Genomic DNA, 18,889 nt, shown 5'->3' on the forward strand with positions numbered 1-18,889 from the left:
TGTCTGTGGGTAATAGGATATTTTGTAGCTGAAGAATAAAACTCAGTTTATAGTAATATAAAAGGAAGACCACTTAATAATAGTTGCATTAACATTTATGTGAACTGGGGTTCCGCTGTTACTGCTATCTAGGATTTAATTTCAATTTGAATTGAGGAATTGCATGCATCTGGGTGAATAAGAGACACAAGATGGATGCAATTACAACCACTGTATATTTGTTACAGAACAGGAGCTGAGTACCTAAACTTTTAACACCTTAGTTTCACTAGTGCTGAGGAAACTGTTTTCAAAATGCAAGTGATGGTGTTTCTTCCTTTTTCTAATCAAAATGAAAAGATTTATTACTGTTCTCACACTTTCATGTGACTTTTGTTTGCCTTTTTTTTTTTTAAGTGATATTACACCTCCACATAGATCTCTTTCTTTGAGACAAAACAAACTCTGCTGCTGTAGACTGCAGAGCCTCAGCAAATTTCAAGGGTCGTACTTCCTGAAAGCATCTCCTTTATTCTTGGTTTACTCCTTTCTGCATTAGCTAAGTAGATTTTTGTGGCAAGCTATTTCCGTTCAATTAGTCTTGGAGTCAGTTTGTTTCACAGCTTCCATTAAACTATACAGTTATTTAAAAATAACTTAGTTTTTATATTCTTCCTGTGAGAACAGATTAACACTTCCAACTCTTTCTGGGAAATGGTATTAAGGCAAATACAAATTCTTATAATTAAGATGCATATCTAAATATTCCTTCTTGAGGTGTAGGTGCTCAGCATGTCACTCCCTTTCTATAAGGGAAATTGCAAATATACAGGACCTCATTTAAATTCAGATTTGCTTGCTTTTTAGAAATTTGGTCAGCCATGTCTTGTACCAGAATCTGCATGAAACTACAGGAACTGAGATAGCGTAAACCCCAGGATTTGACTCCTGGTCTTGTACCCTTTGTTTTCCATGGCAGAACTGAAACTTAATTGGAATACAGAGCACCTCTAAGTGCTATGTTGATGGACTTTTAATTATAGCACATACAGTGGTGCCTTTTTTCCCTGTTCTCCTTCAAAGTAAACCATTCCTTCTGTAGTAGGAGGACAGTTCCATTTAGTTAACTTTTGCCTCTGTCCCTGCTGACTTTCAGATCTCTATCCTGGTCCTTCTGGTCACACAGTATGATGACTGATGACTAGAGCCTGGGGTTGGTTTGTTTGTTTGTTTTGTTTTGTTTAAATATGGCTTAGGAAAAAGTAACGCAACTTTGTGCAGCCTGGTAGCTGACTACTTAATAGCAGGATCCCTGGTTTCCAGCCCTACTAGTCTTTACTTCCTTTTCAAGTAATTTGACAGGGTGGCTCGCTATATTTGGCTGTTACTCCCCCAGTATGGCTGGGGAAGTTACTGATCTTATTTCTACTTTCAGTATTTGGAAAGTTTTCCGTTGGTTAGATAGGGATGTGAGTGATACCTGCTTCTCCCTGAAGACCTCGGATTGCCCATCCAAAGTGTAAGGACTTCTAAAGAAAGCTTCTGTGAGAGAAATGAACTTGGAAATCAGTAGCCAGCCAGGTCATGGTTCAGTGGTAACCATGCTGCACCATGGGACTTCAGGAGTTTTTCCTTTGTTATGTTATGTTTGAGTTCCTTTCCCAAAGTCTTCCATTCTACCTTGGGCTAGGCGAAGAGCCCAGGCATGCATTTCCTATGGAGGCACAGAACAAATGCCTGCAGAGGTGTGCTGTCTTCTGATAAAACAACAACATGCAGGTTTTTGGTCATTGAGAGTCAGGAAGACTCATCTGTTCCCTCCAAAGGGCAAAAAGGAAGAAAGTCTGAATCCAGCATGAGCTTTAGCCAGGGGAGAACAAGGAGGTGAAAGATGGAGGAGTTGAAAACTTGCTTTACTGCTGATTTGTACTTAATTGATACTGTGAATCATAAACCTGCTAGGTGGTTGTATGTTTTAGTTAAATACAGCAAACTGTTCAGGTGACAGTGTTTAAAAAAAAAAATAAATAAATCACCTGGCTTAAAAATCCTCTGACAAGAGAACTGCCTCTTTGTTATACAGCTTGCCAGGTGGTTTACAAAGTACGAGTTGACCTGTAGTGATTGCTCTTCTGTCTGTTGAGGGGCCTAAATTCAGAGACCATTTCTAAATAGCTACTGGAAAAAGTTTCGCAGCCCCCTGAAATGGTATTCCTCTACACAGAGAGTGAACCTTGTCTGCTGTAGGGGAGTGGAAGTGTCACTTCTCCTACAGTGGAAGGTCAAAGGCTGAAAGCAAAGTTACTCCTTCTTTAATTGAAGAGGTGATTGCTTTTACAAGGAAGTAAACTCATGTATTTCCTTCTCGCCTGATTTAATATTTTGCAGCCATTCCTCTTTTTATTGCATTCAGAATTGTTTAATGGCTAGTTTAAGATAATTAGTTTTAAATGGGAAACGGGAAGAGGTTAATTAGATGGACTAAAGTTTTCACATTGGCACTTTGAATTAAGGCAAATGAACGTGACTTTTGGAGTAATGTAATCTTCTGATTGCTTATGATAACATCAGTTATGGACGTAAAAACTGAAGGTTTCAATTTTGTCTTTTAATTTTTTTCAGGCAGGTTGGTTCATTCAATGAATAACGTGCATTGTTAAAACTGTACTTAGAGGGGAAACATATGGTTTTCCTGCCTGAAGACTGTACAAGTATTATATTGTGTTTTTAAAACCAAAACAAATTGAGAAGTTTGACTGAATGTCAACAAGTGATTATAATCTTAATTGAAACTGGTCTGCAGTCCTTGCATTTAATGGTGGAGTTCATAATGTGGTCTAAAAAATTAGATGGTAATGAAGGTATTAAGTGTAATGAGTACCTTTGTGGATTTCTACTTCCCTTCTGGAATGGGGTTCCTGGGGAGAAATGCTCTTGTAATTGGTGATATTTTATGGTCTCATATGTAACCAGGTGGAGACATTTTTGGTGTGATTAAAAAAATAAAATTATTTCTCTCATCTTACTTGCCTGTCCCACATCCATCCATGCCGTTTCAAACACTTACTACCTCGTTTAAAAGGCAGTGGTGTGGATGCAGGCTCATAATTGAGGGCTGTACAGTACTTTCCCACCACAGCTTTGCTCTCTCTAGGGAGCAGAATCTGGCTGCTTTCACTTTATCAAAGTCTGGGTGGAAGGTAGAATCTTAAAACTAGTATTAACAGTCTCAAAATGTGTCTTAAATTTATTCAAATAGGTTAACTTGAAAAGCATTGCTTCTTTGTTGGGTGCTACTCAGCTGCCCTCTTGAAATGTTGTCTTGCCCTTCCGTTCACTAAAAGTCGCAAAACTGATGTTTCTCAGCCTGTTTGGGGGAGGAAAAAAAACCCACAGCAAAAACCAAACCGAAACCACCAAAACCCCAAACAAGCAAAAGAAAACCTAAACTGACTAGAGCAGGTGTGGCTAGTGGCAGAGGCAGCAGGGTTGTCCATCCTGCAGAGAAGAGGCAATGTGGTGGCAGACTCTTGCTGAGGCGTAACTGCTATGGTGCAGTTTTTTGCAGTCAGATATTGGGCAAAGAAAAACATCCACATATTTCTCTGGACAGGTGTCTCTCTACCTGTTTTGCTGTGACACTTGCTTGCCTTACCTATTGTCTTTTAACTGCTTTTCACCCAAACCAAGAACTGTGTTATATAAAGATAAAAGCAACAACTAAAACCGAAAAAGGCAGCATTCACGCTTCTATGACAGTGAGAATAAATGCGTGTTAGAATAAATGAATTAAGTGTGATCTGAGAAGAGAAATAACATCAGGCTGCTTAACGCAGACTGCATTGAGGAGGCTGTATGAGATGCCACCGATTTTAAAAAAGAACAAACCATGCAGGCAGGTTTGACCTTCAAGGTTCTCTAGTAGTAATTTAACTTTTTTCTTCAGGGTATAACGTGAGGCTTGCGTGTGTCTTATAAGGGTTGCAAAGCTTGATTAACTTTGACTTGGGGAAGTGTAGTGTGTTGTGTACAGATCTGCTTTGTTGGAATAAATTGGCAGTAGGCTTTAGATCTAGTAAATTTCCTTAATTTCTTCAGTGTGGACAGGGAAGATGTGGTGAGTGGCATGATCTGGTCTGGCAGTCTGCTTCCTTCCTCCTTGAGTTCTTGAGGCCCCTTGTGGACAGAAATCTTTAAGTAACGGTGCCTGCATCTCTGTCCTGGGGTAGTGGTGGTTTGTTCTGACCTAGGACTAGGCTTCTCTATAAAGCTGTGGTCCTTCTCCACTGAAGTACTCCACTCCTAGATGACTTCTTAAAAAAAATTGGTTCCTGTTTAATTTTCTGCTAGATATTTGTGTGTGTGGACTGAGATGTTACTACTCTAATTATTGTGTTTCTCTTTTTTTTTTAGACTATGATAATATATTTAAATTTAATAATTCTGACAAATGCAAAGCTGATATAGCAAGCAAGTTGAGAATTCTTTTGCACAGTTAAGGCTCCATATGGTCTTTGCTGCTATTAGTTTATAATCAACTTTGCAAAACAGTCATGAAGCATTAGGAATGTAATTTACACTGGGAACATTGTCTTGTCAGAAGGCTCTGATCTCTTACAATGACAGCTTACTGATGGTGTGTTGACCTGAACCCTTACAAATCATTCACTATTAGAATAATTAGAATATGTAATGATCCTGTTGGTGTATTTTGCCTTCCTTCAATATTTGTAGGATAGGAATGTGAAATGTAAGTGCATTCTCTTCTAACCTGTAGTTCATACTACAGGAGTAGAATATATGTAGTTCCCCAAACAGACTTGAAGCTATGAAGTAACTCTTGATTTAATTTCTTTTTCTCTTGTTAGTTTGTAGAAGAGCAAACTTTCTCACAGTAGTGGTGTTAAAACTATTGAAACTTATTAAATGATAATGTGACTCTCTTGACTGCAGGAGTTGGGAGTTCTAAGAAAAATGCAGATCAACTCCTTTCATTTTTCTCTGCACTGACCTCATTGATGCCATAGGTTATTCAGAAAGTGATAAATACAAGATCAGACTTGCACTGCATTGGGAATTGATTTGGTTAGAGGCAGAAGATAGCACTTGAGTACACGCTGTATTGAAACAAAACAGCCAAATGAACTTTTCCAAGTACTTTGTATTCAGGAGGTGGAAAATTTTATTTGAAGTTGCCCATGGCAGTGTAAGCCCATAGATTAAGTTAAGTGGAGATGAAAAATAATTATGGCTAGCAGTACTTTTCCTTAGGGCCTCATATTGACAAGAAGAATAAGTATATTTAAAAAATAAAGTGAACTGTTCTTCTTGCAGTTTGCCTTTGGTGGTAACTTCTTAAGCCTCTGTAACTCTACTGTATGCCTGAAGTGTGTTAGGCTGCCATAAACTGTCAGCAGTATGTGCACAGCTAGCTTGCCTCTCGTTATGAGGTGATGCAGTCAGTCTTAAACTCCAGTTAAATTTTTAAAGAAGATGAGTAATGAAACTCTACTATTACAGAAAAATCAAAACTGGAGAGAAGAGCTGGTTAAACACAACTCCTGTGCCAACCCCAGGGTTGCATTTGGTGTGGCCAGGAAATGGTTATGCATAGGAGTGACAGAGATGTTTAATAGCAATGGACCAAATGCATCCTGCAGGTTTTGTGTGGTGGTTGGTTGGTTTTTTTTTTTTTTTATTACGGAGAACTTCTTGTTCCAGATCTGAGATCTGGAACTGTAATCTTCCTGCCTTTAGAGTAAGGGTGGTTGCAGCCTGCTTCACTCTGTGCAATGTGTCTGCCAAGCTCTAGGTGAGTCTCTGGTGCTTTACTGCAGACGCAGCAGTGTCTATATCTGCAGCACAGATGAGTCCTCCTGGGATGTGGCTTGGTTCTTGGAGCAGTGCAGGCCTCTGTTTTTTCTTGTCTCCTTGTTCATGGCTGCTTGTGCAGTGTGTTCCCAGACAGGTCCATGTAATCCTATGATGTATTGATGGTGGCAGCCTTGCTTAAGAGTTCATGGTAACCCATACAGAAGTAGTGCTCTTGAAACCTGTGGTTTCTTCTGAAGCTGGAGATAAAGGATCCCTAGTTCTAAAGCACTTCTATGTGAGTGTCTTGAATGGCCAGATTGTTTACCAAACCCTGCTGGGAGCTTGTCCTTTAGGGAAGTGAGGTTTGTGCCTTCAGCTTTCAACTAAACACTAATTTTCCAGGGCATAGTAGCTTAATTCTTCATCTATTTAAATTTACCTCCAACTCAGCAATGGTACAATGACTAGATACTTGCTTTTAGCTGAAGTGTTCTTGAAATGTTTAAATTGCTCAGTGTTTGTGTAGGGAGGAATGCTGTGCAGCCTGACAGCCCTGTGCTAAGCTGACTTTACCCTCTTGAAAACTCTGTGGTGGCAGTTGCAACTTCGTTGAATTGGAATACTCTAATAGGGAAGAATTCTGTGGGATGTTGGCAGTGTGATTTAGTGGCTGTCAGCAGTGTACTTACCTCTTTTTTCTTTAGTTGGCCACAAACAGTTTTAATCTGCAGGAGTTTGTATTGAATGCTTATGAATACATCCTTTTTTCTTTGTCCTTGTGAATTTTTAGAAAAAAATTCAATCACCTGGAATAAATGTCCTTTCCACAAGGCAAGGCTGGATATAAAGAAAACGTTCTCCCTTACTCACTTAAAAAATTCATTTTGCATAATACTGTATTACATTACTTCAACCTCAAGATGTAACCATGCTGCTGCTTTTTTTTTTTTTATAAACGAGGATATAGCAGGTTGTTCCTCTCTAATGAGAGTTCAGAAATGGATGACAAAGGCTTCTTGTATTTTAAGTGTATCAAATAATTGGGGCCACTCTGGAGCGGGATTGTTTGATGGTTTTTCAGCAAGGTCATTAGAAATCCAACCTTGTGGCTTAAGAATAGCTTAAAGTAAATAATTTGTGTGCTATTTAGCTGTTTTTAAAACTTTGCTCCAGGAAGTTGTTATGAATTCAAGAACTATATAGCCTGAATTCTGCTGGAAGAAAGAATGTAATACCCTATTCTATTGAGTACCATATGAGTAAGTACTTGTAGCTCATAACTTGCTGTGCCCAGTTCTGGGCTCCCCAGCACAAGAAGGATGTGGACGTACTGAAGCCCATCATGGCCCAGTGAAGTGACATCAAGATGATTGCGGGGTTGGGGCAGCTGACCTGCAGGGAGAGCCTGAGGGAGATGGGGTTGTTCAGCCTCTGAAAGAGACAGCTTAGGGGATCTTGGAAATGTGTATCAATACGTGGTGGGGGAGGTGAAGAAGATGGAATCAGACATCTTTCTGTGATGCATGGAGAGAGAACAAGGGGTAGCAGCCACAAATTCAAACATAGGAAATTCCGCTTAAATGTAAGAAAACTTCTTTACTGTGAGGGTGGTCAAATGTGGGAATGGGTTGCCCCATGTGGTGGTAGTCTCTGTCCTTGAAGATATTCAGAACCCAACTGGATGTGGCTCTGAGCAACCTGCTTTGAGCAAGGGAGTTGGACAACAGACCTGCAGAGTCCCTTCCAACCTCAACTATTCTTTGATAATCTCATAATATAGTTAATACTGTTTCATGTAGGTTTATGCCAGTGCTCTGTATGCTAATTAGTCACTTTAGTTAAGAACCAAGGTAGACATAGACATCACTGGTTTCTGTTAAGTGCTGTGTCTGCAGCCTCTCTCTATGTGTTTATTCTGGCACACGCTGACTGCCAAGAAGTGTTGCTGACCTGATGCTTATTTTATGATATTGCAAAGTATTTCTGTTTCTCTAAATGTCTTGTATGAAGGATTATTTTCAAGTTTTTATGTCACTTTTCAATCCTATAATATTCCATGATTTCTCCCTTTATAGTAACATAAAATCCTTTAAGCCCTTGCTAGGCGGTGTTGGCTTTAAGTTTTCAACAAATTTTTTAGGTGCATCAATTTTGTACCTGTTTATCCTCTCTTTAGCTAGTTTGTTAGACTATGTATCCTCAGTCCTTAAATATAAAAAGATGTTACTTTGAACAAAAAAAGGGAAGTGCTTTGAAATTTGCTACATTTTTCTAAAAATATCCTTTAAAAATTCTTAATATTTTAAAAGTTATATTTTTAACTATTCTAGTTGTTGCAGGCAAGACAATTTTTATCCTCTGAAGTGAAGACTTTCCCATTGAATAGTAAATTCCTTCTTGTAATACTCTGTATCCTTCAGCTGCTCATGAAATCATGCTGGCTTGGAGCCTAACGCTGTTCCAAGAGAAATATAAGCTAAGTCACTTGTGTGACTATTTACTTGACTGTGTCCTACCTGTTTGTGGTGTGATGAAAATGCGTTGACTTCTCCTGTGTTCCTGGCATGACAAAATTTGAGTGATATCAGGCAGAAATTTTAAATATTTTTAAATGAAGTCTGTAGAAGTGAAATTAATTAAGGTTAGTTTAAATTATGGGCAAGTTATGCAGTAATAATTACTGGGTAACTATTTTTAGGGCCTTTGCTATAGTTGTCCTGGTTGTACCAGGGAGAAGGCGATAGCTTACTAATGCTCAAATTTGCTATTTTATCTTTCAGAGCTGTTGAGTCCCAGAGTGAGGGACAGTGTGCCCCAGTGGACTCCCTGTGGCGACGTTACAGTGAATTTGAGTTGTTGAGGAATTATTTGTCAGTTACCTATCCACATATTGTTGTTCCGCCTTTGCCAGAAAAAAGGGTAAGGAAGCTGAGGCTGCAGCTTGCTTTGTATCGTTTGTCACTTATTTACTATTAACACTCTTCTGTTTGAATAGGCTGACTTTGTTTGGCATAAGCTGTCAGCAGATAATATGGATCCAGATTTTGTGGAAAGAAGAAGAATTGGTTTGGAAAACTTCTTGTTACGTGTGGCTTCACATCCTGTTCTTTGCCAAGACAAAATCTTTTATTCATTTTTAACACAGGTATAGTAAAGTGATATGCTTTCTAAATACATTCTTTAGTAATTATTTTTCTAAGGTGATGTCCTTTGCTCTTCTTCCCTCCCATTGACCCATAGCTCGCTCTCTCTAGGAGAAAGATGGACAATGTGAATAAACTTAAGGTGGAAAAGGGTTGTCTGTAAAAGCTTCTTTACAGCCCACTGCAGTTGTACAGTTGGCCTTCTAATGTACCTTATGGCTTTTTTTCCAGTCTGGTTTTAAGGCTCCTAAGAGAGAATTTCTACCTCTTTGGAACAGCATATTGGGAGCTTAATGTGTGCTGGTTGGGAAAGCTTCCCTAGGTCTAGACCTGAAATAGTGCTATACTGCTGGCTGCAGAGACAGTACTGGCTTCCAATTCACTTTTTGGATAGCCATGGTTTCTTTAGCGTTGTAGCTTGAATCACGATCCGTTCGTATGTTATCACAAAAGTTGTGATCTGATTGTCAGCTAAAGCATTGCATTCTGTAATTTTCAGCTTCAGGAGATATTAGGCATTTCTTTGTTCTGTGCTTTTGATCAGAGATTCCTACGTAGTGGACTGAGCTGATACGTTTACCACAGTATAGTATGTAGACGAGCCAGTGTATGGGAACTGAAAGCAGTGGATGCTACAACCACTACACGTGAGCAAGGTGACTGTGTGCGCGCTGTAAACTGATCACATCAGTTGTTGCCTGTATGTTCCCTGCATGCACGCTGCCTCAGGCTGCACAGGTCCTCGGAGCTGCTGATAATCTAATAGGCAATAGATAATTACCCTTCTTTCTGAAGAGCTGAGCTGCTTCCTCAAACAAAGCTGTGTGGCTCCTGCCTCCAGTTGATAGATTGAGGTAATTGAGCACACTGACACACAGAGAAGAGGAGAGAGTTTCTTGGGGACGTTAGTATGTAAGCACAACATAATGTCATTTTATTCTTAATCCAGATTCTTGAAATTAAATAGGGAGGGTAGCTGAGGCAGAACCCAGGTTTACTGGAGAAGCTCTTCTCCTTTCAGCTCTGATGTGATTTGGATATAGGGACTCGCAAAAGCTGTGGCACTCTGAAGTCTAACAGAACATTCTCCTGTATTTTTAGGAAGGTGGATGGAAAGAAATGGTGAATGAGACTGGATTTCAGTTAAAGGTAATTACTGTAATTGTTTCTTGTGACTGCTGTGACACAGAAATGCTCCAACAAACATGTTTTAGGCTATTTATGAAAGGCTGTTTGCTGTTAGAATGAGCTAAAGGCATTGCTTTATGTATACTTGTAACTACAAAATACAGTGGTGTTCTTAGCATGTAATAGGTAAGATTTAAGTTGTTAAGTTCTCTAGCAGGCTTGTTAGTGTATGCTGATGTTTGATGCTCAGCCTTGTAATTCTAATAGTAGTACAAAATTATGATCCTTACAAGCTTTAAAATTAATGAACCTGGAGTTCATAGCAGTGCTTTTTGTATGTTGTCAGTTTAGTTTAGTATCGTTTTAACGATGGGTGTCAGATTTAGCCTGGTAAGAGATGCAAAATGTCAGGGGGAAAAAAAAGGCAAGCAGAGGGGTCTGAATTGTAGGACTTCTACAAGGATAAATTGTGTAAAGGGACTAAGATGGATTTGGTGCCCCTTAACTGTTTAACAGAATGTGTCTTGAAGTAGTACTATCCCCATTGGCATCACTGAGTTGATGGCTGGTAAACTGGTGGAAGACGTGCAGGAATAAATGATGAAGGGATGCATGTCTGTACAGGAGAATCTGCAAGAAGCTGATAGATTGCTGGGCTGTGCCTGGAAAAGTTGTTATATGGGAACAAATACTGAACTTCTGTTTCATTGTAACATATCAACCCCTATGACATCACAGCTGAAAACTAAGTGGATTATGAAGAATTACTCTGAATAGTGAGAGCTCAGGAAAACCATTGGTGCTCTTATCCTCAATGTGCAAGGGGCTTTGATACTGACATTTAAGTTGATAACTTAAGTTGACAATAATTATCTTCCATCATGGTAGGGCTTGTGTTTTGCTAGTATTCATAATGCAAAAAATGTAAATCTTTCAAGCTGTGTTTTCCTAGTCAACACATCTTTACTTCAGCTTACACTCATAGGAGTTCAGGAAGTTTGTACTGCAAGGGTATGTTCAGGAGTGCACACAGTGGTGTGTGTGTGTATGAACGAAAACTCAAAGCAGAATGCTGAGAATATTTTCCTGCCTGAAACTGTATTGTAGATTAAATGAGAGATGAGCAAGTCCCGTTTCCCTTATGGGTTTGAGTGTGTGTATGGTTTCCCTTTTACAGTTCTGCTTTCCTTAGGAAAGAAAAATAACTCTTTGCAAAAGCCTAGGGCAAGCATCCTTCTTTTATTCAACATCTAAAGTATAACCCCCCTCAAGAATGGAGGTTGTTTAGCACCACACTGGAGGACAAACCTCTATTCACTACATGTCCTAGACTAGAATCAGACCACTGGTTTACATGCTGCTGCTGTCTCTGCTGCTGATGCATTAAAGCAGGATGTGTCTCTTGTCCCAAAGGGTTTGAACCAGGCTAACTAAATTTTACATTAGGCGTTAATGCAGTGTAGCATGTTATAGTTGAATGTTGATGTTGGAGACTTTGTTTACTGTGCCAACTGTATCATTAAATCATGCTTTCCTCCCTCATACCCCCAGCACTTAATTTTGTTCTTTAAGAGATTTGTCAGTTGGGATTTTAACCCTTACTTTAGGAAAGAGGAAATTCCCCTCTCTTTAGTTTGCTTAAATGATTATAGGATCATAGTAGGAATTTACTGTCTGAAAACAACTCGACTGTACCTCATTTGATGGGAAGTTCATCTCTAAAATGCTTGTGCATATTAATCTTAAGTTTAAGACTGGACAGACCTTTCTCTAACAGCGTAAGTCTGGTGCAAATGCTCAGAAGCGGTGTGTGGGAGTTACTGTGCTGTTAACAGCAAGAAGGAAATAACGCTGGTTGAGCATTGGCAGGGACTTCGTTCCTGCCTGACAGTGCTTGTGTACTTACTGAACTCTTCCTTCCAAACACTACAAGTGTCTGTAACAAAAGGCAAAAACTTGCACTTTAACTGTAATGTAGGAAGTGATCTTTTTCAAGTGTAAACCTGTTGAATGTATATGTTCTCCCAACAAATTTGAATGGCTTTGGTCCCGGCTGTTTGAACATAAATGCAGTATTTTGTGAAACAGCTACTTAGAGGGAAGGACTGTGGTTGAACATTAGTATACCTAGGTAGTGCTTGTACTGTGAGAGAATCTGTGTGTGGGGAGTACACGTAGGTTTGTCCGAATTACCTGAAATCTAACTGGCTTGTGTAGTGACTTGTGGGGATAGAGCAGTGGAGGTCCAAGGCTGTACAAGCCCATGGAGCATTCTGATTAAACATAAAGCCTGGGCTGGGAGTTGGAGTTACTGCAGTGTTTTGTGTTCCTTGTGCTATCTTAGACATGCTTCCCCATGCTGCCTTTGTCTTCCTTTTGCAAGATATTCTTAGAGGAGTACCGTGTGCAGCGGTGACAATGAACCTGTTTTCTTCCAATATCAGTCAGTCTTAGTCTTGCAGGTTTCATTCACTTACCTTTTGGTTTGTGGACTATGTTTTGCATTGGTTATTTGGTGGTTGGAAGAAGGACAGCTGAAGTTAGCAAGATTTCCATCAGTACCTCTCATCCTAGTTTGAAGAAAGAAACTGATTTTACCTCAGCCTGGATGCTGTCTTAACTGTCCAGATATGGAGGTGGTTCCAGGTGAAATGAGCTTGCAGCAATACTCAAACATGGCTATCTTCTGCTCAGCCCCAATGCAGTAGGAGATGGAACAGTCTCAAACTGTGCCTGTCTCATTTGTAGAAGTTACTCAAAGGGTCCTAAAGGAAGGAATCCATTCTCGGTTTGGGAAAACACTGTGTTCCTTTTACTGTCAAATTCAAAATAGTTCCTCAAGCTCTGAGTTGACTCTAACAGCGCACAAAAAATTCCTGTGTCATTTACCAGCACTAAGAAGTGCTGCTGAAGTAACTTACTGCTAGCAGTTGTGGTACAATCCACTAGCTAAAAGAGTACACTATAGGAAACCTATGCACCTCACAAAATGTGGGTTTTGTTGTTCTTTCACATGAGGGATGTTTTGATCAAAAGTAAACTCCAGCCATTTTACCTGAGTTTTCATACAGCATAGATGAGCCCTGAGTGAGCTGGATGTGAAATGCCATATAGAAATGAAAAGCTGTGGTGATGTCGGACCTCTTTGGATGAGGCTGGGATAGCTCATCTGTATTGGTGTCTTAATAAGAGTAAATACCCATTGCACAGTTTAATGTTCAGTTAAACTGAAAGAAACCCAGAAACCCTCCTTAGAGAGATTCCATACTGCTGTTGCAGTCACTGGTAAACCAACACCTCAAAAAATAAAAGTAGCCAATTACCTTTTTAATTAGGTATTGAACTTTCTTCTGTAGAAACTTCTATATGCTCTATTTTAGAAAAGCGCATTGCATTAAAAATGGCTCTATTCTGATACACAAATTACATATTTTCTGTGAAGCTAGTCATAAAATAAGAGAACACCATATATAAGATTTTGATTTCACTGGGGAACTGTTCCTAGTAATAAAGAGCATAGAGAGGTCGCTCCACCACCGGTTTTATTTGGTTTGAAAAATATAAAATAGTTTGTCCATATGGTCTTATGTTACCTAATTGCTTCATCTAAAAAGAATGTAGGGTTGTGTATCTTAACTCCATGATTTGTGCAACATTTTAAGAAGGGACTATTTTTGTGGGATTTGGATTATACCACCTTAATTTTAGTGGATACTGTTTACATCCTAGTTCACAAAAATAGCTTAGTTTTTTACTTTTTAATAAAAAATATGTCGTGCAGGGCAGTTAGTGTTGACTTATTCAATGTTTGAAGATTTAAATATGCCAGGAAGGCAGGCTTTTTTCTAACGGTGCTGCCAGAAGGCTGAGATTTTTTTTGTCGCTGGAATTTAATTGCATTAAATTAACAAAGCTTTTTTTTTCCCCTTTTTTCAGGCAGATTCCAGAGTAAAAGCTCTTAATGCAACATTCAGAGTGAAAAACCCAGACAAGTAAGATTCCACATCCTTCTCCCCTCCCTTTCTCTTTTTCAGTTACAACTGTAACTTCAGATGACAGAATATTCTGTCTCCTTAGAATAAATTTAGAAAAGAAAAATTATCTTTCTGCACTTCAAATCTTAACAGAAGCCCAGTAAGGAGATAGTGTGAAAAGGTTTGATAAATACTGTTTCTAGGAGCAGGAGACACTCAGAAAAATGCCATCACTTTATGCAAAACGAGTCTTTCATTTTAGCTAGATTAAACGGAAGGGACAAAAAAGACTCAGAAAAAAAAAAACCCTCTTAATATTTGGTTGCTGAGAAATCTTTCCAAGCGTGAACAGAATACAGATTGATAGTAGGTCTTTCCAAATATCTGCTAGTGTGCAGTCCTGGATGCGTGCACCCTGGTGTTGCAGTTCATAGTTCTCTTCAAGCTGCCAATTTTCACAGATGCTTTTGGAAGTCCGGAGGTCAGTTCAGCTCTGTTGCGGTTTAAGAAGCTCTGGGACAGGCACTAGAGCAATCTGCTGGATCAAAACCTGGTCAGAATTGTCAGGGTATGTAGTGGGAGGTTCATCACACTCTAGGTGATGTGAGAAGGGTAAAATGAGAGTTTCTACTTCTGCAGTAGTTAGAAAGACTAGCGTGCAGCAGTAGGGTCAAGAGATGTTGGCATTTGCCATCAATAAGCAATAGAGACCTGTACAAAGTGCCCTTCTGGATTCATCTGCTGTCCAGTAGTGGCAACGAGATACTATTTAGGGACAGCCCATGTGTCTGAGTGTTTTCTGTTGTCTGTTCCCTTTGTACTTCCCTAGCATCTATGGGTATTTGTATTCCCCAGCATCTATCGGTATTTGTATTAAGGATGTTAGAGGGTCCGTACCTTTCTGAACCTCTTTGTAGATTTACCTGTGAATTAGTGCAGTCCCTCCTTTTTTATTGTGTTTGCTTTTGCAGCCTTCTGTAGCAGCCAGAAAGCATTTAGCTAGGGTTTAATATAAGAGATGACATTCACGCATGAGATCAAAAGACAGCAATTTTCTCAGTAGCTACAGGTGAAATTGACCCCTTGTTTGAATACTTTGTCCTCCATCATCTTCGGCTGTGGCTATCAGGAGCTAGCTTTTCCTGCTTTCACAGCAGGGAAGCTTTGCCAGTAGTTTGCCTATAGGTATAGGTGGGCAAGACTGGGTAAGGCTGAGATGAGGAATATACTGTTGTCTTTTGAGGTAACTTAATGTTTCAGAAAGCAAAGCTGTTGTGAGAAGTGCCTTGGTAAAAAGGAGAAGAGTTAATGCAAGAGGAATGTGAGGAAGGGCCTGTAACAAAAACAGTCCCTGAGTATTTAACTCAATAGAGACTTCACAGCACTTAAGAGATATGGCACATGCTTTCTCTTGTAGCTGGCAGAATACATAGCTTCCAAATTCAACTTTAGGATACAAGTTGTTTCATAAATAACTGATGAGCATAACTTTTTTTTTTTTTTTAAATTCAGGGAGAGCCTTTTATTATAGCATGTTGTGGCTCTAACAGGAGGAATAGTGCCTTGCTCAGCCCTGCACACTTAAACTTGAACTGCCTGGAATCCGACACCTTACCCCTCTACCCTTACCTCTCCTGCTTGTGTGACTGGGTGGTAAAGTGGGTTCAGCAAGCTCACCTTGCTGAAATAAAAGATCTGACTGCTGTGTGGAGTGTAGGCTTTCAGGTTCCTGGACCAGCAAGGGTTTGGTTGAAGAATAGCTGCAGCTTCCACTCCAGATTGCCTCGTGGTGCTGTGGGGCTGCACCTTAGAGCAATGTGAGGAGCTTTAACAGCTGAAACAGTACTGCTCAAGGAGTTCCAAATGTAGACTAGAAACTAAACCTCCTCCTGTGGGAAGCAATTAATATCTGTAATGATGGAATTTTAGGGTGATAAAAACGTGACATTCTGGTACTCGAGGGTGAATTTTTATCTACTGCAGACCTCTAATTTTGGCCCTATGGCACTCATCCTCTTATTCTTTTTCTGTGCTTTAATGAAAACGATATCTTTCTTCTTGGTGAAAGTTTTCTTTGGAAAACACTAAATCCTTTCCTGAGGCAGTTTTTTGTTGTGTTGTTTTTTTTTTTTTTAAACAAGTAACTCTCCTTTTCTTGTCTGGTTAGTTGGACAAGTGGCTTGTTCTTTCGTGAACAGTTCTGTTCTTGTAATGTCTTCCTTCACTAAACAGGAAAATGGCACTGCCCTCCCTGATGTAGGGAGGAGTATTGCCAAGTAAAATGCACAAAGTAAATAACTTATATTGAAATGCTGTCTACTGCAAACGAAATTTTCTTCTTTGCCATTCCCATAAAAGATATTTTTGAGAAGAAAACTGGTAGTGTTCCTACAGAAATGTGACCTGATCTGTTAATTTGTGTCTGAAGTTCTACTAATAGCTCAATTAAATATCTAGACTGTTGGTAATGTTGCAGAACCAGTAAAACCAAGTGAAAAGCACTAGTTAAAGTCTCAGTTATTGAGTGCCAAAACTATGTCTTGTTTCACACTTCTACTGTTATGATGCACTGAAAAGTAAACATCCCTTTGTGTGCCTCACCAAACTCAGTTTGGAAATGACTTTATAATTAGTGATTATTTTTTTTTACATGACCAATGAGTAGGACTTAAGCAAATACTTGAGTAATAAACCATTGATCTGCAACACCAGCAGTCTTTTAAAAACAGGTGGTTTTTTTCCTGAAAAACTGTATTTGTAAAATTTTCAACCTTCACAGAAGATTTGGCAAAAAATAGCATCACTTTGGTTTATGCTTTTCTGAGACAACAAAAAGAAGACAACTTGGTTATGAAGTAGTAATATTTTAATTATTATTTTATTTTTTAATGGAGGAGGAATTGGTGTGGGAGATGTATTACTGCTGAGGTCCAGCATACTAGAAGTCTTCTTAGGTTCCTGACTTTTGCCATCAGGGAGTATGGCGTTCCTAAAAGCTTTCTTGCCACAAAACTGGATAAATAAAACTTTTCATTATAAATTTCTAGAGCGGAAAGGGGAGTCTTCCTGAGCTGAAGACATGCTTTTTAATCTTTTGTTTCTAGTTCAATTATTTCAAATATCTTCGCTGTACGTGTCTGCAGCTGTCTGACATCCAGCCCTGGTGCATATTTTATAAAGTGTAAACTGAAAAGATTGCTCTCTAAACCCCACTGTGCAGATCAATGACTATATTTATTTTTCCCATACAGTTTCTCTGCTGGCTTTTAAATCTTTATATGTACTTTAACCCTGTGTGTGTCATAATCTTATAAAAGATGCTCCTTGGAGATCAAAAATATTAGAAATGGTAATAAAGCTCCTACTTCCTGAATGTGAGGAGGAGAATATTTTAGGGGAAGACTTCCTGGCAGGGAAAGAAGAAGTGTTAAATGAAAAACCCTGAAATTTCATACTTGGTCACCCAAAACAAGTGACCTGACTCATTTCAGTAAGACCTCTTGGGTATAAACTCTTCTGAAATACAAAGCCTGTCTGTGTGCTTGTGATGGGAGGAGGGGTAAAGGTTTTAATGCTTGAACATCAACCTGGAAGGCTAATCTTAGTCTCCCATTCCTTAATTCTAATTGTGTTCTTCTGTGTGTGTTTATTTTCAGATCGTTGTTTAGTAATTTGGGTAAAGCTGTTTCTGGCTTCCCATCTGGATGAAATACATTCTTGTGTACTGAAGTAGGTCATGAGTTGGACTTGTGTGTGGTAGGGAGGGTTTATGTATACAGAAGTGGCTGTTGCTGTGGCTTAATTGGCTACCTGTCACTAGCAAAGCTGTGGCAACTGATTCAACTTCATCATTAGCACGATCTGAATATATCAACTTAGACTACCACCAAAGCTTCACTGGGGTGGTGAATAAAATGCTTCTCCTTCAGGAGGGGCAGGCCAACACGAGGTGTGCACGTGGTCACTTGCAGTGGGTTACCTGACTGGTACCTTGATAAGCTCTAGTGACTTGATTGCTTTTAGCCTTGCTTGATTCCTGGGCAGGTACAGGTCGCAATAGGGTTTCATTTGTAACTAGTTACAGATACCGTATGGCTTAGTTTAGAGAAGTTGTGATAATTGTGAATGATTCCTTGAGCTTCTGAAAGGCTATACTCAAAACTGGCTAGATGGCAGCTTGAAAGTTAAGTATCCTTGTCAGATCAGAGATGTGAACACATCTTTATTAAGAAGTGCGTATGCTTCAGCAGATTTTGGCTTTGTATTTATTTGAAGCTTTCCTATTCACTCATGCTTGCTTTTAAAAATCCCATTTTTAAAAAAACCCAACACAATGATGTAGTAATTCCAGTTAACTACTTGTATTTCATAAAAAAAAATTCTCTGCATTGTTCTGAACCTTCATCATTTACATTTAAAAAAAAAAAAATTGTGCAAGTGTTGGGTTGTTCACTTTAGAGAAATTAAACTGTGCAGTCACTTCTTTAGGAGTCTTCAGCTAATTCCACCTCAACATAATCCAGGCTCCGTCTCACTGGCTGTGGCTTTGTGGCTCTATCTTGCCTTCTGTGAAAGCTTGCTTTCATGATGGCTAATGATGTACTATCTGTTTCCTGCTCCCAGGAGATTTACTGAGCTAAAACACTATAGCGATGAACTGCAGTCTGTCATATCACACCTTCTGCGAGTCAGAGCTGTAAGTATTTCCCATGTGTGTCGTGACAAATAGTATAATTTATTTATAAGGCAGTATTTCTTCTTTAGTCAAGAGAACTGGTATATGTGCTCTAGAATAAGGGTGGTTTTGCTTGAGCTCTGGAGTGTGGGGCAGGAGATGGCAAGGAGGGAGGC

General features: G+C 39.3%; 1 protein-coding gene across 1 annotated transcript in view; it reads left to right on the plus strand.

Moving 5' to 3' along the window:
- Positions 1-18,889, plus strand: part of SNX4 (sorting nexin 4) — a 32,696-nt gene that overhangs the window by 1,766 nt on the left and 12,041 nt on the right. The window contains exons 2-6 of the mRNA XM_009887264.1: positions 8,574-8,712; positions 8,789-8,938; positions 10,038-10,085; positions 14,001-14,056; positions 18,662-18,734. Coding sequence (XP_009885566.1) covers positions 8,574-8,712; positions 8,789-8,938; positions 10,038-10,085; positions 14,001-14,056; positions 18,662-18,734 — 466 coding nt within the window. The remainder of the gene's footprint in view (positions 1-8,573; positions 8,713-8,788; positions 8,939-10,037; positions 10,086-14,000; positions 14,057-18,661; positions 18,735-18,889) is intronic.

This window comes from Charadrius vociferus, unplaced genomic scaffold (genome assembly GCF_000708025.1).
Source record: "Charadrius vociferus isolate BGI_N301 unplaced genomic scaffold, ASM70802v2 scaffold385, whole genome shotgun sequence".
Taxonomy (NCBI): Eukaryota; Metazoa; Chordata; class Aves; order Charadriiformes; family Charadriidae; genus Charadrius; species Charadrius vociferus.